Raw genomic sequence first — 27,085 nt, forward strand, 5'->3', positions numbered from 1 at the left:
TGTCATGAATTACAACATGAACGAAATTGATAAGCCACTGCCCGAGCTGCTAAGCATGTTGAGAACTGCTGAGCTAAACCTTAAGAAGGTAAAGCCCAACTCCATTTTGATGGTGCAAAAGCATAAAGGCAAGGGCAAGCCTAAAGGTAAGGGAAAGTCCCAAGCCAAGGGCAAAGGCAAGGCATTGAAACCTAAAGGAGGGTTGCCAAGGATGCTACCTGCTTCCACTGCGGTCAGATCGGGCACTGGAAGAGGAACTACAAAGTATATCTGGAAGATCTCAAGAAAAAGAGAAGTGAGACTTCTACTTCAGGTATATATGTTATAGAAGTCAATCTATCTATTTCTACATCATGAGTATTGGATACCGGATGTGCTTCTCACATTTGTGCTAATGTGCAGGCGCTGAGAAATAGCAAGGCATTGACAAAGGGCGAGGTGGACCTATGACTAGGCAATAGAGCATGGGTTACTGCTGTTGCTGTAAGGACTTACTATCTATCTCTGCCCTCTGGGCTTGTACTAGAATTAGATGAATGTTGTTATGTGCCTGCTCTTACCAAGAACATCATTTCAGTTTCTTGTTTAGACAAGAAAGGTTTTTCGTTTATAATAAAAAATAAATATTGTTCCATCTATTTAAATGATATGTTCTATTGTAGTACACCTCTGATGAACGGACTCTACATTCTAGACTTAGAGAACCCCATCTATAACATAAGTACCAAAAGGTTCAAGTCAAATGAAATGAACCAAACCTATCTCTGGCATTGTCGCTTAGGTCATATAAATGACAAACGCTTAACCCAGCTCCATAAAGATGGTTTGCTGGACTCATTTGATTTTGAATCATACACTACAAGAAAATAGATCTATAGTGACGAAAAATTTCGTCATTAAATGTTCAAAACCCGTCATCAAATACTTATAATGACGGGAATTTATCCGTCATGGACCTTCATTACTGCCCTCCTAGGTAAAGGTAATTAATGACAGTAAAGTCATCCCGTCATTATTTTTATAATATTTTTAGTGATGGGATTATACCGTCATTAAAATTAATTTTAATGACAAAAAAAGACGTCATTATACTACCATTTACTTCTCATTAAATAATATTTTAATGACATTATATCTTCTCATTATATCATCATTGACCCCTCACTAAAAATCGATCTAATAATAAAATTACCTCTCATTAAATCATTAATTACCCTCATTAAAAAATATTTTTAATCGTGATCAAATTTAAAATAGTTTTGTATCAATTTATCATAGATGACATTACTAATAAATAGAATTGCGATTAACAAAATATTTTATATAAGCATGAGTTCCAAAATATACAAAATTGCAATTTGTTCCAAAATGAGTTCCTTGAGTACAAAAATATTTGAGAGCACGCTATCCGATTTAAAAATATTGCAATTGTACTATATAATTTCTTAATTGATCCTTGCTTGAATTCTTCTTTAGAGCACGTCATCCGATTAAGGCAGCCTATTAACTTCCATCAGGGCATCATCTGTAAAATATAAATAGAAAAAATTAATTAAAATAAAGATATAGTCGAACAATTAAATGTCCAAGTCCAAAAATACAAGTATTAGATAACAATTACAATACTAGTCATCTAAAAATGATGTCATCTATTAATCAACACTAGTCATACAAAAATACATCATGGTTTGAACAGAAGATTTTAGATTGTGAGATTGACTGGTGATTTTCCAGTATTTAGATAAAATGGGAGTTTTATTGATGAAAAGGCCAGGTGAGATTCCGCAGAAATATTGGAAAAGAGATTATTTTTCCCCAAATTATGGCATCGCATGGAAGAACAGCTCATGGATCTTCCATTTTTTTTCATGGAATAAAAAGGTAATGTTGGTTTCTGATACTACTAGTCTTTGAAATTTCAGTAATTGTGAAAGTTGGTAGTAGATTCGACTATTTGAATTCCTGAACTAGTAATAGAATAACTATAAAGAAACCAATTTAACAATTTGAATTCCTCAAGAGCTACTTACGTTTGTCATTAAATATGAAACTTACTGAAGCATTGTTGTAGAGAGAAGGATGGATGAAGTATGCCAACCTTTCTACACAATATTAAAATTTTGCAGATATCTGATATAGAGTGTTAGATTAAAAAAAAAATAAACTCACCTTCACCATCTATTGCAGGTTCATCTGAAGTTGGTTGGTTTTCATTCTCGATTTTGGCTAATCTACTTTCAATTCCATCCATGCGTCTCTTAAGGTTATTATTATCTTCTTCCTTCTCATGGAGCTTAGCCTCAAGATCTTTTATATAAGTAGCTTGTGAACAATTAAAATGTTTTCTTTTCATTCCACCTCCGAAACCAAAGACATGGCTATGCCGTTGTGGTCCAAAACACTTTTCAACAACCTCAATATGTGAGAGTGATGCAGTAGACTGAATAGTCTTCACAATCTCATCCTACAAAGGTTCATCACTCAAACGTTATTTAAATAAATGATAAATAACAAATTTAGGTTAAAAGGCTAAATAGTGACAATTACATATTTTTCTTGTGCTTTTGACTCAACAAACTTTCCATTTTTATGTCGAGTCTCATAGAAAATTTTTGCAATGTCAGGTGGATTATTATCCTTGCCTCCCTGAAAGATATATAAAAGGAAAGTAAATTATGTATGTTAATTAAATAAAACATCATAAATAATAAACATAAAAATTAATATAAATATTTATGACCATGTCATATATTAGTTGTCTGTGTGGCTTGCTTCCAGTTCGATGAGGCATTACTCCATTTACCCGATTCGTTGAATTCTGATTACTGGTTTTCTACATAAATCACAAACCAATATTGCAATCAACACTTCCATTAGTACAATTTAATTGCAAAATGAAGATATTTCTTATAACATTTGAATCAACATTATTATACCTGAAACTCATCAGTTAAGAACTTATTAGTGACAAGCCATTCCCATTCTTTAGCATTAAACCCTTGTGGCACATTTTTTAAAACTTCAGCTTTAGTTTTACAAGGTCTCACATAATTTACATTCAAGGATGACCTCCATGCTGTCCACAAAGCACTCATATGCTCCAAAGTATGCTCACGATATAATTCTATGTTGCTATTGAAAAAGCATTCATGCAACACATTCATGTAGTAATGTACGATTACCAATCAATAAATAAAAAAAGGAATTAAAGGAAATAAAAAAAGGAATGCACGTTTATCAATCAATGATTAATGTAATTCATGTTTACAAATATATGGGCATGCAGTAATGTAGTAATGTAATTCATGTTTACTAATATAGTAATGCAATTCACCTACCTTCACCGCATCCCACATGTGTTGCTTGTCTAATTCAGTCAAGTCCTTCCATGTTTTCACTTGTATAGGGCAAATATGCTTGTCACGCACGATTTTCCCCAAGTGTCTCGACCAATAGCTATGATTTTTTCCCACTGCACGATTGTTGTAGAATTCAATCTCCATCTTTTCTCCACTTTTTAGAGTTGCAATTTTCTTATTCTTATTTTTTCCTCTAACTTTTCTCACCTTTTTAGGTGCCGAATCTATTCAATGAATTGAGGTAATAAATAATTGTATCAAGAGTTCAATTTGAAATCAATAGAAAACTCATAATTCTCTAAATTTGAAATATACTTACCATCAACATATTTGTCTGTAATAGCAAACCTCGATTCACCACTTTCACCATCTTCAGTCATAGGTGTAAATTTAACAACAAGATAATGACCAACAGCCTCAATTGGTATTTGAAAATCCTAATTAAAGAAATCATATAATTACAATAATAAATGATGGTTCATGGAATATTTAAATTATTATATAGCCAAACAACTTGCCTTGTTGATGGTACATTTACTAATAGCTTGCAAGCCCGTCTCGATATCAAAGTTCTTTGAAACAGTTATGAACCATTGAACTGTACTAGCTTGTTCAGTTCCGTTTACCACATCCCCTCGTACTTTGACTTTCTCATTTGTCTTAAAATAACCCAATATTGTGACATCTCTCACTTTTGGAACTCTTGGGATAGAATCTGTACAAATTTAAAGAAAATAAATCACTGATAAAGAGAAACACAAAAAAGAACTCAATAAATAACTCTTTATTATCGCTACCAAAGGATGGATTGTCTTGAGGCATTTTGAAGTGTAATGGTTGGGCAGTTTCATCCACATCTAAATAAATCTCTATGTTCTCCACGTCTTCATGTTCTTTCAGCATAGCCAATAAATCTTTATCATTTCTCAATAGCTTACCATCCGCATCCGTGACTTTGAAACCAACAGAATATATATCAATAAACTTTTTACATATGTTCAAGATATCCAAGAAAGAACTATCTTCTGTAAAATCTCTTTCTTTCCATTCATCTTCCTCAAAATGCACAATAAGAGTATGGGCTGAAATTCCACCTTTTGGAAGAAAAAAGTACCAAAAAAAATTAGAGGATGTAACCTAAAAAATTGCAAGAGTCATAAATTACAATGTCTACATAAAGTTTAGAGGTTTACCAATTCTTCCTTGATTGCCTATGTATTGTGCTTTTTGCTCTTCAACTTGTAGCCTTCGAATTCCCCCTATACTTTTGTAGGCGGATGCATTTCCCCCTATACTCTTATAGGCTGATGCATTTCCTAGATAATTAAAGAATGATATAATTATATCAATCATTAAAACTCTAGAAAAAAAAATCTAAAATATTAGGTTAGCAAAATTGAAAGTACCAGTAGAATCTCCAACATGCCTCGTTCTATGTCTATATCCACGCTCCTTGGCCAACTTACCAGGTGCTAAAAATTTTACAGGCTTTTGAATGTTACCTACATTGCTTTTTGTAAGCATTGGTTTCATCTGTTAAGAGAAGCAATGTAGCACATTAGTACAAATAATAAAAAAAAATGAAATGAGCCACAGATTGTGCACTCACATTGAAATCCACATATTACAATTCACGGATTACAAACATATCAACTCAAATGCTTGTCTATCACATTCAAATAAATGGACATTTAAATCCACAGATTTAAAATAAACAAATCATATGAGAACAAGGAAATGCAACTTCAAGTGTGTACTAATAAACAAAATTTACACTCTCATGATTTGCTCGAGATAAAAGGTCCAAAACTAATCTATAGAAGGGCAAGTTCCTTAAAAAATATTCAATGTGTACTAATGTTATTCGAGGTTCCAATCTAGGATACTTGATAACTTGCCTGTTGTTAATCTTAACTAGGGTTATAGTTGTCAAATCCTTCACAACTACCATTTGGACTCGGAATGTGGAAGAGCAGCTTAACTGAATGAAGAAGAAAAGATGTGAGAGTCATGTATGCTAATTTGTGAATTGTCTAATGACAATTACATTAAGCTATCTAGCTCGTTGATTCATTTGCTGTTGTGAAAACTTGTAGTTCTCACTCTTATTTGTCTGACTTTTCTGGACTTAATAATTAGTCAATTCTTAACAGAAACATATTTTGCCAGATTGGGAAGATACATATCATCAATTCTGAATTGTGTCTAGCAAAACTATAATCCATTTTAATTACAGTTAACTATTTTTGAATGTTTGGTGTATGTTTAGTGTTTCAGTTATTGATAGTTGCTCTGTTTATTGACAAACCAGATTTATTGATAAATTTGCTGAATGAGCATATTCCTTGGTATTCAGTAGTTGACCTTTTAAAATCCACAGATTGTGCACTCACAATCCATGCACAAACAATTCACATTCAAATCCACACACTCACCTTCAAATCCACAGATCCATGCACTCACCTTCAAATCCATGGATTGTGCACTCACAATCCATGCACAAACAATTCACATTCAATCCATGCACTCACAATTACAAAAAGATCAACTTGCCTATCACATTCAAATGCTTCACATGGACAAATCACACGGTCAACACCTGCTATATACAAATCCATGGATAACATGAATATATTAGTACAAATAGTAAAAACATGAAATGAGCCACTCACACATAAAGAAATAGACATTTATCCAATGAGAATATCATAAAAAAACAAATATGATAAGTTGACACTACTTTTTTATTTGTTTGCTTATGAAGACATGCAATCCACCAACAAAACCACAAAAAATACATCAAACCGATGTAAATCCACCTGCAGAACAATCTTCATCATACGGACTTCATCCACGGATATATATTTCAGACGGATATATGAGATGCAATCTTCGTCATACAGATTTCATTCACGGGAATTATTGCTTTCATCCTCTGTTGGTTGTGGCATCTCATATACATCTCGAGGTTGTGTCTTAACAACAACATGCCAACCTTTATTGATGTTATCAATGACATAAAACACTTGTGAAGCTTGATTGGCCAGAATAAATGGTTCGTTTGTTTTCAAAATACGATGGCAATTAATGCTAGTGAATCCATATTCATCTATTTTGGCTCCTTTCTCTTTATCATGCACATCAAACCATCTACATCGAAATAAAACCACTCGTTTTCCATCAAGATACTGCAGTTCAAGAATCTGTGTCAACACTCCATAATAGTCAATATAATTCTTCTCACTACCTATATCACCAATTACACACACCCCAGAATTTTGTGTTCTGCATCCGTTGTCACGAGCTTCAATTCGAAACCTATATCCATTGACAACATAACCACTGAAGCATGTAGCATACATTAAAGGACCACGACACAAAGATAGCAGCTCATCATATTTAGCGTGTTGGTCTTGCTTTTTCATTTTTTCAACCTACAAATAAATTACAAAGTAAATAACATGAACAAATTATCGTGTTCAACACTAAATAATTTATAATAATAGAATCACTTACTTTCTTTTTAAACCAACCAATAAAATTGTTATTCCAGTCTTCATCTGATAGTTGTGTATCATTTTTCTAACTTGTAGAGTACTCTCTGCGTTACAACATTAATGATAAATGAATATATATAAATAAAAGAGAAATGGTTGTTTAGAGGTATTTGAGCTTACTCAAGGAAAGGTTGTACTTCATCGCAATTCTTTAAAATATATATATGAGCTTTCTTCCATTCATCATCATCGAGAATACAACTTGTGCCAGCTCCTAATGCCCTCCCACAATGTGAAAATATGGATATTTCACCTTCATATTTATGAAAGCTATTGTCACAGTTTCGCTCAAGTCTATTAAATTTTGTCTTATTGTCTTTCAAATATCTTGAGCAAAGTGTCATACACTCTTTTGCTATATAGCCCTCTGCTATTGAGCCTTCCGGACGAGCCATGTTGCGAATCAGTTGTTTTAACTCATACAACATACGCTCAATAGGGTACATCCATCGATATTGGACAGGTCCACCAATTTTAGCCTCATTAGCCAAATGAACAGACAAATGCATCATCACATCAAAAAAAGAAGGGAGAAAAACTTGTTCCAACTTGCAAAGAGTAATCGGAATTTGAGATTCAATTTTTTGTAACTCATCTGCCTTCAATGTTTTAGCACACAAACTAGTAAAGAACAAAGACAACTCAATGAGTGGTTCACACACTGCTTTAGGGAGGAGGCCACGTATCCCAAGAGGAAGTAGATGTTGTAAAAGGACATGAAAATCATGACTTTTCAAACCTGAGATTTTGTGTTCTTTCATGTTAACACTTTGAGAAATATTAGATGAAAACCCATCTGAGACTCTTAATTGCTTAAAAAATAAGCAAAACAAGTGCTTCTCCTCTGTAGATAAAGTGTAGGATGCAATGGGCATCTCAAGCTTATCCCCCTTACGAATTAGATGCAAATCTGGTCTAATTTTCATAGCTTCCAAATCAAGACGAGCTTGGACATTGTCCTTAGTCTTCCCCTTCGTATTCATAATTGTCTTGATTATATTCTCACATATGTTCTTTTCAATGTGCATCACATCTAGATTGTGTCTTAACAAAAGAGAACTCCAATACGGAAGTTCAAAGAAAATACTTTTCTTATTCCAATTATCACCTCTTTTTTCATGTGATATTTTCACCTTTCTTTTAACATCTTTAGTCAAGATGATTCCTTCAAGGTCATTCACTTGAGCAAGCACATCACCACCTGAAAGTGAAACTGGCGGTTGTCTTACCTCTTTAGTTCCATCAAACAAACTTTTATTTTTTTCTCCATTTGTGGTTGCTATGAAGATAAGGTCGATGACCCATATAACATTGCGTTTTACTATTAGCTAACCTCATAGAACAAGTGTCTTTGTTGCAACAAGGACATGCCATCTTACCTTTGGTACTCCAGCCAGATAGATTACCGTATGCAGGAAAATCATTGATTGTCCACAATAAAGATGCATGCAATTTAAAATTTTGGCGAGTTGAAGCATCAAATGTTTCGACGCCTAGTTCCCACAACTCCTTCAACTCTTCTATCAAAGGTTTAAGATAGACATCGATAGCATCTCCTGGACCCTCAGGACCTGGTATGAGACTTGAAAGAATAAAATTAGATTCTTTCATGCACATCCATGGAGGCAAATTGTATGGAATGAGTATTACTGGCCAAATGCTATATGAATTTTTTGAATGAGTAAATGGTTGGAAACCATCACTAGCAAGACCAAGTCGTACATTTCGAGGTTCAATGGAAAAAATCTTTATGCAGATCATCAAATGACTTCCATGCCACAGAATCAGCTGGATGTCTCATCACTCCATCATCCACTCTTTTTTCATGATGCCATCTCATAAAAGAAGCAGTCTTTTTAGACATGAATAACCTTTGAAGCCTTGGCTTTAAAGGAAAGTAACGCATGGTCTTCACTGCTAATTTCTTCCCGTTGTCTCGAACTTTGGTTTCTCGAGTTTGACTATTGGCTTTCCATCTAGAAGCACCACATATTTTGCACATGTTAGACTCCTCTTCTTCCTTCCAATACAGCATACAATCATTGATACACACATCTATTTTTTGATAAGAGAGACCAAGATCCTTAATAATTTTTTTTGCATCATAATAGGATTCTGGAAAACTAGAACCGATTGGGAGTATTTGTTTCAATAATTGTAGCAACATATCAAATGATTCATTACTCCACCGACCAATACTCTTAATGTGTAATAGCTTGACAAGCACAGATAGTTTTGAGGTGTTACAACCTGGATAAGTTGGTTGCTCAGAGTCCTTTAACAATCTATAAAATGTCTTTGCTTCGTCATTCGGTTCCTCTCCATTCTTATTCTTTGATGAACCAATTTCCAATCCACTTCTATCAAAACCATCCATGTTAGGATATAAATCCCTTAAGATTTCATCACAATCACTTCCTTCCGATTCTTCGTCATCAGATGAAGACTCACCAAACCTTTCACCATGGTGATACCAAGTTGTGTAATTTGGCATTGTTCCATTCACATTTAGATGCATTTCAACTACTTCACGAGATCCATAATCAGTGTTATTACACTTGACACATGGACACCGAATACTATTCTCTTCACTTGTCTTCTTAAAAGCATAATTCAAAAATTGTTCAACTCCAACCTTGTATTTTTCATTGAACCGATCATTGAAAAAACTCATCCATTCCTTACTAGGTGCCATTTTCCTTTTACAAATATGAATTCTTGCTCAAAAAAAAAACCTGCAACAGATTGATAGGCAACACAACATAAAGGTATGCTTTGTAATGCTAAAAAATGATAATTCTTGAGTGAATATTAGAAGTTCCAAGAATTTGGAAAAGAAATTATGAATAACAAAATAATTACAACTAGTTAACAAATGTGCATGTTAAACAAACTAATAGTGGGAACAATAGGTGATACAAATGATGCAATTAATCTAGAAAATGTTTACATTGCTAATGATTCCAGCATGTTCTGTAACATATCCATAAGAAAGTGTGTAGCATCAGAAATTGAAGATACCATTCCAGACGAAAGTGTTTTTTTTTGTGGAATGGGGAAAAAAAAAGGCTTAGGCTTACCTTTGATTGAGCTTCCTTGGTTGTTGCTGAGAGGGAAGGAGATGAGCAAGGAAAGGGAAGGAGACGAGTAAGGGCTGCGCCGTTACTGAGAGGAGAAGGAAGCGCGCTGTTGAGAGAAGGAAGAAAGGCGTTGTTTTGACTTGCGGAGAGGTGTGTCGTCGCGTGTCGCTCGCTCGCTGTGCAGAGGGGAAGAGACGTGAGCCCGCTGTGCAAAGGAGAAGAGGCGCACGAACAGGAGAAGAGATAACCCGCCTAGGGCAAAAAAAAAAAACGGCACAATTAAAATACGAACATGGAAAGAAAATATATTTGTTTAATAGTCAACCAAAAAAAAATAAAACGTCACAATTAAAAAACGAACATGGAAAGAAAATATATTTGTTTAATAGTTTTTAAAACATCGGTGGAAAACAAATTAACACAAACAAAATAAATAAATAAAACGTCACAATTAAAAAACGAACATGGGAAAAAAAATATTTGTTTAATAGTTTTTAAAAAACGAACATGGGATATATAATATAATGTGTTATATATGTTTGTGTTACAAATATATAATGTGTTACAAATTAATAAAGCATAGTTAATTTATTTTACAAATATACATGTTTGCGAAACATTTATATATATTTGTGTTATATATAATCGTAACTATAGATAACACAAGCATATTGTGTTATATATGCTTTTAATATAATATAATATAATATTAACACAAATTTTATTTGTTGAAAAATTTGGTGAAAAATTTGGCGCATAAATATAATACTCAATTATGAGGGGATTTATTTTGTATTCACATAATGACGGGATTGGTTATCTATAGTTACGAAATTAAAAATTCGTCACTAATAATTTAACTTTTTAACCATGCTTATTTTTACCCTCATAAAAACTTCAACAATTATGGTTTTAATGACCATTTTTCCATACCCTCATTAAATTTTCGTCATTAAAAATCAATTTTCTTGTAGTGATATGAGACATGCGAGTCATGCCTACTGGGCAAGATGACCAAGACTCCCTTTAGTGGACACAGCGAGAGAGCGACTGACTTGCTAGGACTTATACATAGTGATGTATGTGGCCCTTTCAATGTCGCTGCCAGAGGTGGTTATAGGTACTTCATTACATTTACTGATGACTTCAGTAGATATGGTTATGTGTATTTGATGACACATAAGTCTGAATCCTTTGAAAAGTTCAAAGCATTCAAGAATGAAGTACAAAACCAGCTTGGCAAAAGTATTAAGATACTTCGATCAGATCGAGGTGGCGAATACCTTAGCCATGAGTTTCGTGACTATCTAGCTGAGTGTGAGATTCTATCCCAACTCACTCCTCCTGGAACACCACAGTGGAATGATGTATCTGAAAGGAGAAATCATACCCTATTAGATATGGCGTGATCTATGATGAGTCACACAGATCTTCCTATATCTCTTTAGGGCTATGCTCTAGACACACCAGCCTTCATACTTAACCGTGTTCTATCCAAGGCTGTGATAAAGACACCATATAGGATATGGACTGGGAGAGATGCCCAGGTGTCTTTTATGAGAATTTGGGGTTGTGAGGCTTACGTTCGACGACAAGTCTCGGATAAATTGGGACCCAAATCCGATAAGTGCTATTTTATTGGATATCCCAAGGAAACGAAGGGATATTACTTCTACATTCCCAGTCAACATAAAGTAGTTGTGGCTAGGACTGGGGTATTTCTAGAAAAGAACTTTGTTTCTAGAAAAATTAGTGGGAGTACATTCAATCTTAAAGAAGTTCAAAATATGGACCATAGCACTGAAGCCTTGATGGAAGTTGAACTGGAACCACAAAGTGTTGTGGATGATGAGATTGTTCCACAAGGAGTTGAGGAACAACAACCAGTTCAAGTAGACATACCTCTTCGCAGGTCTGATAGGGTACGTCGTCAGCTTGAGAGATACTCGTTTCTCTTGTCTGACCATGATGACGTTATGCTCATTGAGAATGAGCCTACCTACTATCAGGAAGCTGTGATGAGCCCAGATTCTGAGAAATGGCTAGAGGCCATGAGATCTGATATGGAATCCATGTACACCAACCAAGTATGGACTTTAGTTGATCCACCTGAAGGGGTCAAACCCATTGGGTGTAAGTGGGTCTTTAAAAGAAAGACTGACATGGATGAACTTATATATAAGGGTCGTCTGGTAGCTAAAGGTTTCAAACAAATTCATGGTATTGACTATGATGAAAATTTTTCTCCAGTAGTGATGTTTAAGTCCATTCGGATCATGTTTGCTATTGTAGCATACCACGATTATGAGATCTGGCAGATGGATGTCAAAACTACATTTTTGAATGAAAACTTGCTTGAGGATGTGTACATGACACAACCTGAGGGTTTTGTAGATCCACAGGATACTGGCAGAGTATGCAAGCTGCATAACTCCATTTATGAACTAAAGCAAGCTTCTCGGAGCTGGAATATTTGATTCGATGATGCAATCAAATAGTTTGATTTCATCAAGAATGAAGATGAACCCTGTGTCTACAAGAAGATTGTTGGGAGCACAGTTGTCTTCCTTGTATTGTATGTGGATGACATACTACTCATTGGGAATGACATCCCTTTGCTATAGTCTGTAAAGACTTGGCTAGGGAATTGTTTCTCAATGAAAGACTTAGGTGAAGCAGCCCGTATTCTAGGCATAAAGATTTATAGAGATAGATCTAAGAGATTGCTTGGCTTAAGTCAGAGTACATATATTAACAAGGTATTACTACGGTTTGCCATGCAGAATTCCAAGAAAGGATTTTTGCCAATGTCACATGGTGTGAGTCTTTCGAAGCCTCAAGGTCCCTTTTCTAGAGAGGAGAGAGACCGCATGGATAAGATCCCTTATGCTTCAGCCATAGGATCTATTATGTATGCCATGCTATGTACTCATCCTGATGTTTCGTATGCTTTGAGCATGACGAGCATGTGCCAGTTAGATCCAGGTGAAGGTCACTGGATAGCGGTCAAGAATATTCTTAAGTACTTGAGAAGGACTAAAGAATATTTCTTGATATATGGAGGCGATGACGAGCTAGCTCTAAAGGGTTACAGTGATGCCAGCTTCCAAACTAACCAGGATGATTATATATCACAGTCAGGGTTCATGTTTTGCTTAAATGGTGGTGTTGTGAGCTGGAAGAGTTCGAAGCAGGACATAATTGCTGATTCTACAACAGAGGCCGAGTATATTGCTACATCAGAAGCAGCAAAGGAGGCAGTTTGGATCTGTAAGTTCATTACTGAGCTTGGGGTGGTTCCTAGCATAGCTGATCCTATAGAGCTCTATTGTGACAACAATGGAGCAATTGCACAGGCTAAGGAACCTCGCTCACACCAGTGGACCAAACACATACTACGGCGCTTCCATCTCATTCGAGAGATTATCGATAGAGGAGATATGAAGATTTGCAGAGTACCCACAGAGGCTAACATCGCTGATCCCTTGACCAAGGCTTTGGCACAGAGAAAGCTTGATGGTCACACTAGGTCATTGGGCCTTAGAGCCTACACTGATTGATACTAGTGCTAGTAGGAGATTGTCAGTTAAAGCCCTAAAGTCAATCATGTGATGATTGTTATATGGACTTGATGTATCATATTCCTATATGTTTATAAAGGCATTTTCTTTATGGTCATTATACTTACTTGTATTGGTGCCAAATAACTAAGTATAATAGTGTCCTTGAGTAGAAGGTTCTTATCTTATCAATCGATTGGTTGAATCGATAATGAGATGATATAGAGAACACTACTCGTAACTATTCCTAGCCAAGTTTTAACATTCAGGGACAATGTTAATGCGCTGAGACTGGCATGTAGGTCAACTCGATGACTTGATCTCACAAGTCATGGATATAGAGATATCAAGTTGACACATGAGTATGTATTGGAGAATGTATACTGAATGACCCGTCATGAAAAAGTATCATGGATCGTTATATGAGTGTCATATACTTTTTCATGTGGCTATTAGTATGACTATTAGTAGGAAAAACTAAGTACATGAAAATTTTTATCTTCGCACGGATTCAGTGGCTAAGAACTTCAGGGTTTCTGCAACGCAAAAAGCGGTTTTTGCGGCTCGAAAGTTCTAACAAATACTACTGCAATATGAGTAAGCAATCCACCTAAAATAATAGGGGCAGAGGAAGAAGTCTTCCTTAATGTTATCAAGTGTCTTAAAAAGAAATATACAGATTTAATAGACATATTTTATATCATTGCCCATAAACAATACAGGTTTGAAAGTCTTATAATTCCTTCTTTACCGCCCCTTCCAAATATCGTGTTCCTCATCAATATATGGGCATATCGAAAAATTAGGTTAATGATACTACTACCATTAGAAACATGTTGATTAAAGCAAGACCGCCCACCAATTTATTCCCATAAATTTGAATTTTCAAAAATAGGTAGGATTATGTAAGCTCCATCCCTAGGTAAATCATAGCATATATTAAAATCCTCAAGACTCCATTCATAGTCATCATTAAATAAATGAAATTTTAATTTCCCTTCTCCTTGAATATTATCAACAGTGATGGAGCTTAAAATTTCCAAAACGATACGAGGATAAGTTGGGTATTTCAGGGTCATTACATTAGTCCAACCTATTCTATCAAGCAACCAATCAATATCATTCCCAAACCCCCAATACTTGTAAGGTTTCTCGGTCCATAAACCTAGTGCTCAAAATGGAACGTTTAGATAAAGAATGATAACGATGTAATTGTTCGTCATTAGAGAGAGTAATGCCAAAGTTGTTCGATATACCTTTGAAGCGTGCATTCTCCTCATTTGAGACAACCAACAATTCTTTTCCTTTCCTTTGACGAGAGCTCCCTCCGACAAAGTTCGACATCACAGATGACGAGAAAGGTAGATTTAAATGAGATGAACATGGGGAAGGGGTGGTAGCACCTTGGGAAGTTGGAGGAAGAAAGGAAAAGAAAGGAGGTATGAGGAAGGGGGTGAAGGTGGCGGCACGGGCGTGCAAGCCTCCGCACACCCGTGACCTAATAAGGAGGGATTTTGGGTTGGGTCATGTAGGGTTGCACGCCCTCCTCTTCTTGATTCTGCACGGCCATGCCAATTGGCATGACTCCCTCTCTTCTCCCCTCGGCCAAAGCTGCACAGCCGTGCTGGTTGGCACGGCCCGTGCCTTCTTCAATTGGCATGGCCTGTGTCTCTTTCTCCTCTGGCCTTCTTACACTGTCGTGCCAATTGGCACGACCCATGTCTTCTTTCTCTCTACATAGGTCACACGACCGTGCAAGGTTGCACGACCAATGGCCTTTGTCCCTCTGTCGGCTTTGCACGACCGTGTGGGGTCACACGATCGACTCCCTTTAGCGCACGGTGACTCGCCTTTCATCATTTTTGTTCCTCTAACGCCTCCACACCCATGAAATGCTCACGGCCAGCTCGTGGAGGCTATGCACATCCTGAAAATGAATACACAAAAATAAAGAAATGATAAAAATACTCGACTTGGCCTCACTAGAGAAATAAACCGATAAACGAAAAGATGAACTAAAATGAACAAAACCCTTGGGTTGCCTCCCAAGAAACGCTTGTTTTAGGTCTTTAGCTCGACCCCGTTTTAACTCATCCAGGTGGGCGCGGATCCGAGAAGTATATCAGCATATCTTCCTCTGTCGGCACATCGTGGAGGTATTTTTTTAAACGCTGCCCGCTTACTTTAAATTCTCCACGCTCCTCGCTCCAAATGCCAACAGCTCCGAACGGGTAAACTTTTTTGACTTGGAATGGTCCTATTCATCTCGATTTTAACTTTTCAGGAAAAAGCTTCAATCTTGAATTAAACAACAACACTGAGTCCCCTTCCTTGAATTCTCTCCGCATAATATGTTGATCATGTCATCTCTGTTAGAGTGTATACTGAAAGCCTAAGCTTTTGTAAACATTTATTTTGAATAAAAAATCACATTTGGTCAAATTGTCTACATTTGTTTGTAGTTGTTCAATTAATTTATATTATAGATAACATAGTATATGGTGTCACATACAGAAGATGATGTTATCAGTACCTTATAAATTATAAACAGTAGCTCACGACCAAAATGGAAAAGAACAAACCATTGGAAGGTCGTAGTGTAATTAGGAATTAGTTTAACTTAACTATATAATTACACTAATACACTTAGAGTGTATTGAGTAGGACCATTAGAGGTCATTTCTTTTATACTGACTTTATAAAGGAACAAAAACCTCAGTTATTATGGAAGTGTGTGCTCTTAATCCTAATATAATAACAAGCACATATATTTGATATTTATTTCTTTAATTTATCAATGGGTGAGATTTAGTTCGATAAATCAATAAGCTCGATAAGTTGGGAAATGATATCACTTATAGTGTGTATTGTTGATTATAGAAGGAAACTGTGTCCTAGTGATCTAGGTTGATAATGCCCCCAAGAAGAGCTCATAAGAATTGTCATGTTAAACCCTGCAGGTGGACTCAGTCCGACATGACGATAAGGTTGAGTGGTACTATTCTTGGACTAAGATACTAATTAAATGAGTTGTCAGTAACTCACTTAATTAGTGGACATTTGACATCTTAAACACAGGGAGACGAACACACTCATAATAAGAAGGAGCCCAAAAATGTAATTTGGGATTGGTGCGGTAGTTCAATAATAGTTCTCTAGTGGAATGAATTATTATTGATAAAATTAAGTTGTGTGTTCGGGGCGAACACGGGATGCTTAATTTTATCGGGAGACCAAAATCAATTCCTCCTCTCGGTCCCTATCATAGCTTCTTATTTATAGAGTACTATACCCACCTATACCCACCTTCATACCCATGATGTAGGGGCTGGCCAAGCTAGCTTGTGGATCAAGCTAGGGCCGGCCAAGCCTTGGTTCATGGCTTGAACCCAAGCTTAGGTGGCCGGCCCCCATTAAATTAAAAAGAATTTTAATTTTAAAATTTTCTTATGTGAAAGATATAATTTATTGGAGAGATTAAAAATTAAAATATCTCTTTTAAAAGGATCTACAAAAGATTAAAGAAAGAGATTAGATTGATCTCTTTCCTTATTTGTAGATTGGAAAGATATTTTATTTTTCTTCTTTGTAAATTATTCACATGTTGAAAAACTAAAATTATAGAAATTTCTTTTTATCAACCATGAAGGGATTTTAAAAGGAAATTTTATTTTTTAAAATTTCCGAAGACAAATAAGGAATTTTAATTGTTGATTGAAATTGCCTTGTTTGCTCTTAATGATGTTGTCGGCCATGACATGAAGGTTTAGGAAATTTTGTTTAATTTTTCTTAATTAATTCATGTCAAGGAAAGTTAAGGAAATTTTATTGTAATTAAATTTCCTTATTTGCCAAAGCTAAGGATTATAAAAGAGGGGGTTTTGGGAGCCTTGAAGGTGAATAACCTCTATTATTTTTCTCCCTCTTTTCTTCCTTGGTGTGGCCAGCCCTTCTCTTTTCTCTTCTCTCCATCCTTGTGGCCGAACCACACATCTTCTTGGAGATCAAGTGGTGGCCGGATTCTAGCTTGGAGAAGAAGGAGATAAAGCTTGTATCCCTTGGAGCATTGGTGGTGTTTTCTCTTCATCCTTGGAGAAGCTCTTGTTGTGGTCGAACCTTGCAAGGAGGAGAAGAAGGTGCTTTGGTGGTTTCTCATCTCGGAAGATCGTTGCCCACACAACGTCCGAGGTTAGAAGAGGAATACGGTAGAAGACCTAGAGGTTTTTGCTTGCAAAATAAAAGGTATACTAGTATTTAATTTCCGCATCATACTAGTTTTATCTTCATGTAAAAATACCAAATACAAGAGGCATGTGATTCTAGTATTTCGAATTTGTTTTCGATGTTGTGTTCTTTTGTTTTTCTTTTCCTTGTGATTTGATTGTTCTTTTCGGTTGACCTAAAGTTATTTAAGGAAATTAAATATTAGCTTTCCTTAAAAGGCTTTGTCTAGGCGGTGGTGGTTGTTCCCATATCCAAGAAGGCCATGTCCTGGAAGCCAATTTTGGAAATTAATATTTAATGGAATTAATAACCTAGGTGATTTGGATCGAACGTGTTAAGTTCCGCAGGAGATCCAAGTCTAAACCTAAAAGAACAAGTAAATTAAACTTTGGATCAAATGTGTTAAGTTCCACAGGCGATCCAAATTTAATTTAAAAGAACACATGGTAGCTAGGAAAGGTTCAGACCTTTGTACAAAATTTTTGTACAGTGGAACCATTAGGTTTTCTGAGTAGCAACCAACAATCTCTTTGTTATCTCTTTGTAGGATTTGACATGTTCGTAAGCATCCATCCTCAACTCATCAAGCTCATTTAATTAGAGTTTCCTTTTATCTCCTGCTGACTTTAGGTCCATGTTAAGCTGTTTTATCACCCAGTAAGTCTTGTGTTCTAATTCTACTAGAAGATGACACAGCTTCCCGTACACAAGTCAGAATGGGGTTATACCGATTGAAGTCTTGAAAGTAGTACGGTATGCCCATAAAGCATCATCCAATTTCAATGACTAGTCTTTGCGGGAATTGGGCACTGTCTTTTCTAATATTGCTTTGATCTCTCGGTTAGAAATCTCAGCTTGCCCATTGGTCTGGGGATGGTAGGGTGTCGCTACTTTGTGGCTCACTCCGTATTTCTTTAGCAAATTTTCGAACTGTCTTTCAAAGAAGTGCGAACCCCCGTCGCTAATAACTGCCCTAGGCACACCGAACCATGGAAAAATCACTTTTTTAAACAGTTTAATTACTGTTTTGGCGTCACTGGCAGGAGAAGCTATGGCTTCTACCCATTTCGATACATAGTCCACTGCCACTAAAATATAATTGTTTCCACATGATGAAGGAAAGGGTCCCATAAAGTCCATCCCCCATACATCGAACAGTTCTACTTCGAGGATGTAATTCAATGGCATCTCATTTCTCCTAGTGATGTTCCCGGTCTTTTGACATTGGTCGCAGGATAGCACAAAATTTCTCGTGTCTTTAAATAAACTTGGCAAGAAAAATCCTACTTGTAAAATCTTTGCAGTTGTTTTTGACACTCCCAAATGTTCGTTGTACGATGATGAGTGACAGTGAAATAAAATGTCCTTGATCTCGTCTTCCGGCACACACCTTCGGTAGATTGTATCTCCGCATTTCCTAAAAAGCAGTGGTTCGTCCCATATGTAGTGTTTGACATCTGAGAAAAAACTTATTCTTCTGCTGCCAGGTGAATTTTGGGAGAAGTACTCCACTTGCAAGATAGTTAACAATATCTGCATACCAAGGTACTCTCTCAGAATTTACTGCTAACAGATGCTCATCAGGGAAAACATCATTTATGGGTGGATCAAAATCCACATCTTTCTTCCCATTTGGCCATACTTGGGATAGATGATCTGCCACAACATTTTCAGCCCCTTTCTTGTCTCTAATTTTTAGATTAAATTCCTGAAGAAGCAAGATCCATCTAATCAAACGAGGTTTGACATCTTTCTTATTAAGCAAGTATCTTATGGCAGTATGATAAGAATACACTATCACTCTTGAGTCCACTAGATAGGACCTGAACTTGTCAATTGCAAACACTATGACTAATAATTAATTTTCAGTGGTAGAATAATTTATTTGGGTTACATCCAATGTCTTGCTAGCATAATGAATTGCATGCAGTATTTTGTCCTAAAACTGCGCCCACTGCAAAGTCATTGGCGTCGCACATGATTTCGAATGGGAGTTCCCAGTCTGGAGCTTGAATTACGGGAGCTGAGATGAGAGCACTCTTAATTTTCTTAAACGCCTCATTACAGTCATCATTAAAATAGAATTTAGCATCTTTGATCAACAGGTTAGTTAGTGGCTTGGAAATTTTTGAGAAATCTTTAATGAAACGCCTATAAAATCCAATATGCCCTAGAAAGCTCCTAACCCCTTTTATGTTAAGAGAAGGAGGTAGTTTCTCAATTGTCTTTATTTTGGCTTTATCTACCCCAATTCCTCGTTCTGAAATCTTATGTCCTAAAACAATTCCCTCTTTGACCATGAAGTGGTATTTTTCCTAGTTCAGAATTAAGTTCACATCTTCACATCTCTGGAGAACTTTAGAAACATTCAGAAGACAGGAGTCGAAGTCATTCCCATAGACTGAGAAATCGTCCATGAATACCTCCATAATCTTTTCTGTAAAATCTGAAAATATTGTCATCATACATCGCTGAAATGTAGCTGGTGCGTTGCAGAGCCCAAACGACATTCGTCGATAAGCATAGGTACCAAAAGGGCATGTGAAAGTGATTTTTTCTTGATCTAGGGGATATATTGGAATTTGAAAGAAGCCAAAGTATCCATCTAGGTAGCAAAAATAGGAATCTTTTGCCAATCTTTCTAGCATCTCATCAATGAATGGTAAGGGAAAATGATCTTTCCTAGTCTCCTTATTTAGCTTCCTGTAATCGATACACATCCGTCATCCTGTGACTGTCCTCGTTGGAATCAATTCGTTGTTTTCATTTCTAACCACCGTCATTCCCCCTCTCTTGGGGACCACATGGACCGAACTTACCCACTCACTATCAGATATAGAATAAATGATTCCGGTGTCAAGAAGTTTCAATACTTTTTTCTTCACAACTTCTTTCAAATTCGGATTTAATCTTCTTTGATGCTCAATCAAATTTTTATATCCTTCTTCGAGCAGAATTCTGTGCATGCAGATCGAAGGGCTGATCCCTTTTATGTCATCAATGGTGTATCCAATTGCTTTTCTGTGTGCTCTCAGCTCCTTGATCAATTCCTGTGGCTCCATCTCAATCAAATTCGTATTAATTATTACTGGGAAGGTGGAATCTTGACCAAGGAACGCGTATTTAAGGTTAGGCAACAGAGGTTTTAGCTCCACTTAAGGTGGTACAATCTCAGGCAAGGTTGGTTCCTGTTCTAATAATCGTATTTCCTCGTTTACCATGACTTCTTCTGGCGCTTCCTCAATTTCTTGAGCTATTCTTTCAATATTATCGTCATCATCCAAGTCCTCCTCCATAAATGATGCTGAGGTAGATATTAATCCTCCCGACGATTTTAATAAGACCTCTCCACACTAAGGAAATATTTTTTGTACATCCTTGCACCGTACACTGATGGATTCCTCTAATTCTTCCTGAACCTCATTTCCTATGTGTCTGAACTTATTTTCGGCCATCGGCACTCCCATATCCTCTCCTTCTTTGATCGGGTGTAGGGATAAGTTTAGCACTTCTTGTCCTGACCACTCGTTGATATTTGATACCACCATATGGATTATTTCTTGTGCTTCATCCAAACGTTTTTTCATGAGTGCCCCCCAGCCGCTGCGTCCAGAAAACTTTTGTTCTAGAACAAAATTCTAATGTAAAATACGTGAAGAATCAACCAACTCTCAATACCGTGATGCGGGCACTAATATAGAATTGATAAGTACCTATCCCAAGCTTAATGCAATGCTTCTTCGTCACGTTGCTTAAAGTGCAGAATCTGATCCCTCAACTTAGCGGTCCTTTTTAGAGGAAAGTATCTATTTAAAAATTTTCTCTCTAATTCATCCCATGTCCTGATGCTTCTCAGTTATAGAGTGTTGAACCAAACCTTCGCATTACTTTTGAGGTTGAATGGAAAAGCTATAAGTTGTATTGAATTAGCCGGAACTCCCTCAACTCTCAGTGTATTGCAATAATTGTGGAAATCTAGGAGATGCAAGTAAGGATTCTCTGAATCTAATCCCCCAAACTGATTTTCTTGAACTTTAGAGATGAACGAAGGTCTGAGCATAAAATTCTTCACTGGGATTTCTGGAAACACAATGGGCCCTAGCTCTTTAGCAGACTTCGAGGCTCCATAATCCTTTAATAGCCTTAATATCATGTCCTATCCGAACAGACCGGGAGCTCAAAATTAACAGACATGTGGGGTATTTGAATCTCCTACAAGGTTAGCTCTTTGCATGCAAGAACAAGGTATGGAATATAGTAAAGAAAAGAGATAAAATAATAAAAAAATTTAAGCATTTTAATAAAAATGTAGAAAATAAAGAAAAACAAAAATAAAATTATTAATCTCTAAAAATGAAAAATATTAGAAAAAGGAAAGATAAAGGAAGAAAACAAAGTCTAGTTTAATCTAATATGATTTTTGCTAATGTTATAAACACAGTCCCCGGCAACGGCGCCAAAAACTTGTTACGTCTCCGCAAGTGCACGGATTCGTCGTCAATAATAAAGATTATCGATCCCACGAGGACTGGTTATAAGCACAAGCAATGGTTCACTTAAGATTAGCTAAACTACCGATGGTTGTAAGTTATCTAAAGAAAAGAGATTGGGAAGCGGAAACAAGAATTAGCAAAGAAAAAGTAATTAACTTGGTTCGTGAAAAGTTCTAGGAGTTCAGTTTCATTATGGTGATATTGATGTATCACATTCTATCCTTCACTCATTGTCCATCAACATGCATTCGTCGGAAGCTAAAGCAACTATCCTTAAGTACCACACAGAGAAGATCCCTATGAAATCCTGTTACGGTTAACCCCTATCACTAGGGTGCCTCGGTAGATCACAAGAACGCAACTCTAATTGGTGTCATTAAGGATAGAAATAAGGAGCTTAGTTTGGTCTCTTGCTTCCTTGTGGAGAAGTTACCTCTCCTTTCAAGGAAGTACCCAAGATGTCCGTGAACGGGTTATCCCTGTCAAATGGGCCCCTCGGGTGTACAATCTAAGATACTCTCTCTACGAGGTTAGCAATTCCTACACAATCAATTAATACGCAACAAGCATGCATAATAGTTGAAACAAAGCAAGCGAAATCATCCAATGAATAGAGGCATAAATATGAGTCTTACATCAAAACCAATCCACAACTACTCCCTAATCCTAGAATAAGGAATCTACTCCATAGACGTCGGAGAAAAACCTGAAGACATAATGTAATTAAGCATACAATTGTCGAACATGAAGAGAGGAAGAGAAAAGATGCTTATCCAACGATGACAAGTGATCTTCGGATCCAATCCTTTGCTTCTGGAGTTGATGTGGTGATAAAAGATTGCTGGACAGAGGTTCTGGACGGCGTGGAACGACACCAAGATGATTCTTCCTTTGACAGCTCGCTTCCCGGCTCTCCCCACTTGAGGAGAAGGGTTAGAACCCTTTTATAGGCTAGGGCACGGTTGCGGCAGCACGACCGTGTAGATGTGGCACGACCATGCCTTCTTTAGCCTCTGGCCGCGCTGCACGGCCGTGCAAATGTGGCACGGTCGTGCCTTCTTTTGCCTCTGGCCATGCTGCACGGCCGTACCAATTGGCACGACCGTGTGGATCTGGGGCTCTGCTTATGGGACACGACCGTGCAGGACTTCACGACCGTTCCTTGCTTGGATGTTGGTCGTAGGGGGCACGGTCGTGTAAGTTTGCACGGCTATGCTCTGATCCTTCTCTGTTTGGCCTCACGACCGTGCAAGAGTTGCACGGCCGTGCACTGTCCTTCTTCTGTTTGGCCACACGGCCGTGCGAGGTTGCACAACTGTGTTCTCTACCTCGTTCTGGTGCGTCGACAATCGCTGTTTTTGCTCGTAAAGTTGTCCCTGTCAACACAAAATCAAACAAAGAGCAAATATTTGAACAAAAGAGTATTTATGATAAGTACATGATAAAAGAGACGATCATGCAAAGAATGCATACATATAAACAAGTGAATGTGAGTTAAAACATACATAAACGATCATAATATTTACGCACATCAGTAACTTACCAAATTATGTTCTGGGATGGTGGTATGATCTGGGGCTTACACCTAGTGAGTGCGCCAGAACCAAACAAATTATGTTCTGGGATGGTGGTATAATTCACAGACTTATGTCTGATGAGCATGCTGGAATCAATCAAGTTATGTTCTGGGATGGTGGTATGATCCAGGGACTTACGCCCGATGAGCGCACTAGAATAATGGGGACTCCGGTCCTATGTTTGGACCCCTACCAACCTAGCGCTAGGGTAGTTATTTGATCAACGACTTATGTTATGGTACTACTAAGTGCAACTAGGCCACCACAACAATATGTTCATAAGTACGCATGCAAGTATGTTCAAGTCATGTTAATGTTTATGCCTACATTTATGTTTATGTTTATTTTATGCTTATGCCTATACCTATGGACATGCCCATGATCAAGTTATGGTTAGTTCATTTACTATGCTTACATTTATGTTCTCATGCTTATGTTGCTGCCTATGCTTACATTCATAGTATGAAATAGGAAGGCCTCAAGTTACCTAGAATGTGGTTTCCCTTAGCACACTAGATTATAATCGCTAACTATTGCATAACATGATTCTGAATATGCTAAGTCTATCAATTCACAGACTTTAACCTTTTTTTGGACTATGGAACAAATGAGATCGAAGGCATTGACCAGTGAGCCAGCTTGGAACAATGGAAGTACAACTCGATGACCTTCTAGTTTAATTTCCGCATTTAGCTATATTTTTTCGAATCGTCTATGTAATTTTATTTGAACTAAGAAATCGATATGGAAGTATGAGCAAGTGACATCCGTAGTTACATTTATGAATTATTTTAAAAAAATGAGGGGCATTACATAACTACACCCCTTAGCCTTGACCGGTTATTAGTCCCCCTGAGTTTATACTGGGTCCTTGTCCATATGAAGTAAGGAATTGCACCCCTTAGCCCCGACCGACTATTGGTTCACCCTGGTTTATATTGGGGCCTTATCTATATGAAGAGTGTTGAGTGGTGCACTGAGTCTATTAGATCCGACTAGCTCTGTGGCCTACTGAGCTTATTGGGAGCCCTACCCATAAGAAGCGGCTCACGAGAGATGGTTCGTTCAGGTACGTACACCCTAACTTTGTCCACCACCCCCTGTGACTTTGACCGTCACATTGCCTTGATTTTGACTGCCACATCATCTTGACTATCAACCCCTTATTACCTTCGGGACTACTCACAACAAATCGTATCATAAGCCTCCTTTTCAAGTCTAGTCGAACGAGGCTCATGACTGACTTCCTAGATTCGAGTCTATTTGCAATTCAATCATTCACCCAGCTGGTTTCCCAACGTTGCCGTCAATGTTATCTTCCTCGAAAAAAGGCATGTTAGGCATTTTAAAAGGCAAGGTATGACGTCGACACTATGGGTGAGAATGTATTGATGAAATGATTTGGTTGTCTTATCCATCATAAATGTTATTTTATGGGCAAGCACCACGTGCCCCCCAATTCTCCTTTTTACGATGCGACAGCTGAAGCACAACTTTTCATATAAGGCAATGACGATTCACCTCCTCTGATCTAACGATTGTAATCAATTAGGTTGTTTCAATCAAATGGCTGGGCTTCAAAGGTATCTACATGTTCTGGTTTAAAAACCCTAAAGGCTTCAGAGAGTCACCCATTCATGCCCTGTCTTCTTCGTTCTTCTTCTCTGGTGACTATTATTGACCACTTTTCATTTCCCCTACTCTTCCCAGTAAGTGCTTCATCTGACATCTTCTGTCTTCTTTTCTCGTTAATCCATGGTCCAAGAGTCCTTTGCCTCTAGTATATATTCACCCAGTCCGATTTTGATAGCTATGACAGTGAAATGGTCTAATAATATCTGGAAATCCCTAAAAACCTTGGTATTCTTATTCCTAATCCATAAGATCACCCCCATCATCCTTCCCCGAGCTACCTCACTTTCTTCAAAGATTAACTTTAGGCTAGTTTGTGCTTCCCCATCCCCTCTTTCTTATTCGATATCAGCCAATACTTCCGCATTCTGCTCCCGCAACTTGCTCCCAATGCAATCCGCTCGATGTGCGGAATGTCGTGTTGGTGCAGGAAGCACCAGACAATCAAACCTGTGTTTTGATAATGGCAAAAGATTCAAAAGTTAAGATGCCTTGTTATCTAATAAGGTTGATTGAGCTTGTAGGAAAGTCCTAAGTTGTCTTAGGTAAAATTCCTAGTGAATTCTAGGTAGGTGGAAAACCCTAAGAGGCGGTAACCCTAGAAGATGAAAAGTCCTAGCTGTGGTTAGGTAGGTGGAAAATCCTAGGAGGTGGTAACCCTAGGTCCTAGGGGGTGGTAACCCTAGGTGGAAAGCCTGACGGGTCGAGCGCTTCGGGCAAAATCCTAGAGTTGGAGACTCTAGGTTGAAATCCTGGTGGTCGTGGACCGGGTGGAAGTCTGGGCGGGTCGTGGAGCAAACGTCCAGCATGAAGACCGGAAGTCTCGGACACTGAGCAAAAGTCTAGTCGGTCTGGAGGACCGATCTGGCAATAGGTAACTTCTCCTGAGAGGAGTAGGTGAGGATACATTCCCCTGTGAGGGAACAGTAGACGTCGGTTCGACCTAGAGTTTCCGGAGAAAATCAGAAGTCAGAACCGGACAGTCTGAAGGCTGTCAAAAGTTGTCTTATTTAATTAATTGTTATTTGTCTAACTCTATTTTGCAGGGGACTAACACTTTGTTGCAGGGTTAAATTCGACCTTTATCAGTCGACCGAACATCTAGATCGGTCGACCGAACCCCAGTACAGCAGATCAAGTTTTCATAGATCAGACCGAGTTCGACCTCGGGATTGGTCGATTGAACCTCAGGATCGGTCGACCGAACCAAGGATAAGAGGTGACGTGGTCGAGCCGAGTTGATCGGACCAGATGAGCTAGGGATCGGTCGACCGAACGACGGAATAGGTCGACCGAACGAAGAAACTCTATCCGATCAGCAGGACCGGGATTGGAAGGCTGACCGATTCAGGTGGGATCGATGATCGATCGATTGATCTGAATCAAGTCAAGACTTGATCCCGAGATCAGGGGATTTGGATCAAATTTGAGGAGACTATAAAAAGGGGTCTTGACCAGCACTTCAAGGAAATCGAAATTTAGACTACTTGCGCTCCTGTGTGCTGCGATGAAATGCTTCAACAACGGTCAATTGCTACGCTGATAATTGACATTCCTTTCAACATCTTTGTATTGTCGGTAACTTAGTTTTAATATTGCAATT

At 37.6% G+C, this 27,085-nt stretch overlaps 2 protein-coding genes across 2 annotated transcripts; both read right to left on the bottom strand.

The window, feature by feature from the left end:
• Window positions 1–1,390: 1,390 nt before the first annotated feature.
• Window positions 1,391–3,547, bottom strand: LOC121987317. Its single transcript, XM_042541175.1, has 5 exons — window positions 3,339–3,547; window positions 2,741–2,833; window positions 2,548–2,646; window positions 2,170–2,464; window positions 1,391–1,525 (listed from the first exon to the last, which is right to left on the bottom strand). Exons 1-5 carry the CDS (start codon window positions 3,501–3,503, stop codon window positions 1,491–1,493), a joined length of 687 nt encoding a protein of 228 aa, XP_042397109.1. The 5' UTR covers window positions 3,504–3,547; the 3' UTR covers window positions 1,391–1,490.
• Window positions 3,548–3,616: 69 nt separating this feature from the next.
• On the bottom strand, window positions 3,617–14,900 carry LOC121986582. The gene is made up of 8 exons (XM_042540543.1): window positions 14,813–14,900; window positions 14,639–14,721; window positions 9,997–10,248; window positions 4,766–4,892; window positions 4,553–4,675; window positions 4,157–4,453; window positions 3,878–4,074; window positions 3,617–3,796 (listed from the first exon to the last, which is right to left on the bottom strand). Exons 1-8 carry the CDS (start codon window positions 14,898–14,900, stop codon window positions 3,617–3,619), a joined length of 1,347 nt encoding a protein of 448 aa, XP_042396477.1.
• Between the last annotated feature and the right edge of the window lie 12,185 nt (window positions 14,901–27,085).

The sequence above is a fragment of the Zingiber officinale genome, chromosome 5B, assembly GCF_018446385.1.
Source record: "Zingiber officinale cultivar Zhangliang chromosome 5B, Zo_v1.1, whole genome shotgun sequence".
NCBI classification, from domain to species: domain Eukaryota; kingdom Viridiplantae; phylum Streptophyta; class Magnoliopsida; order Zingiberales; family Zingiberaceae; genus Zingiber; species Zingiber officinale.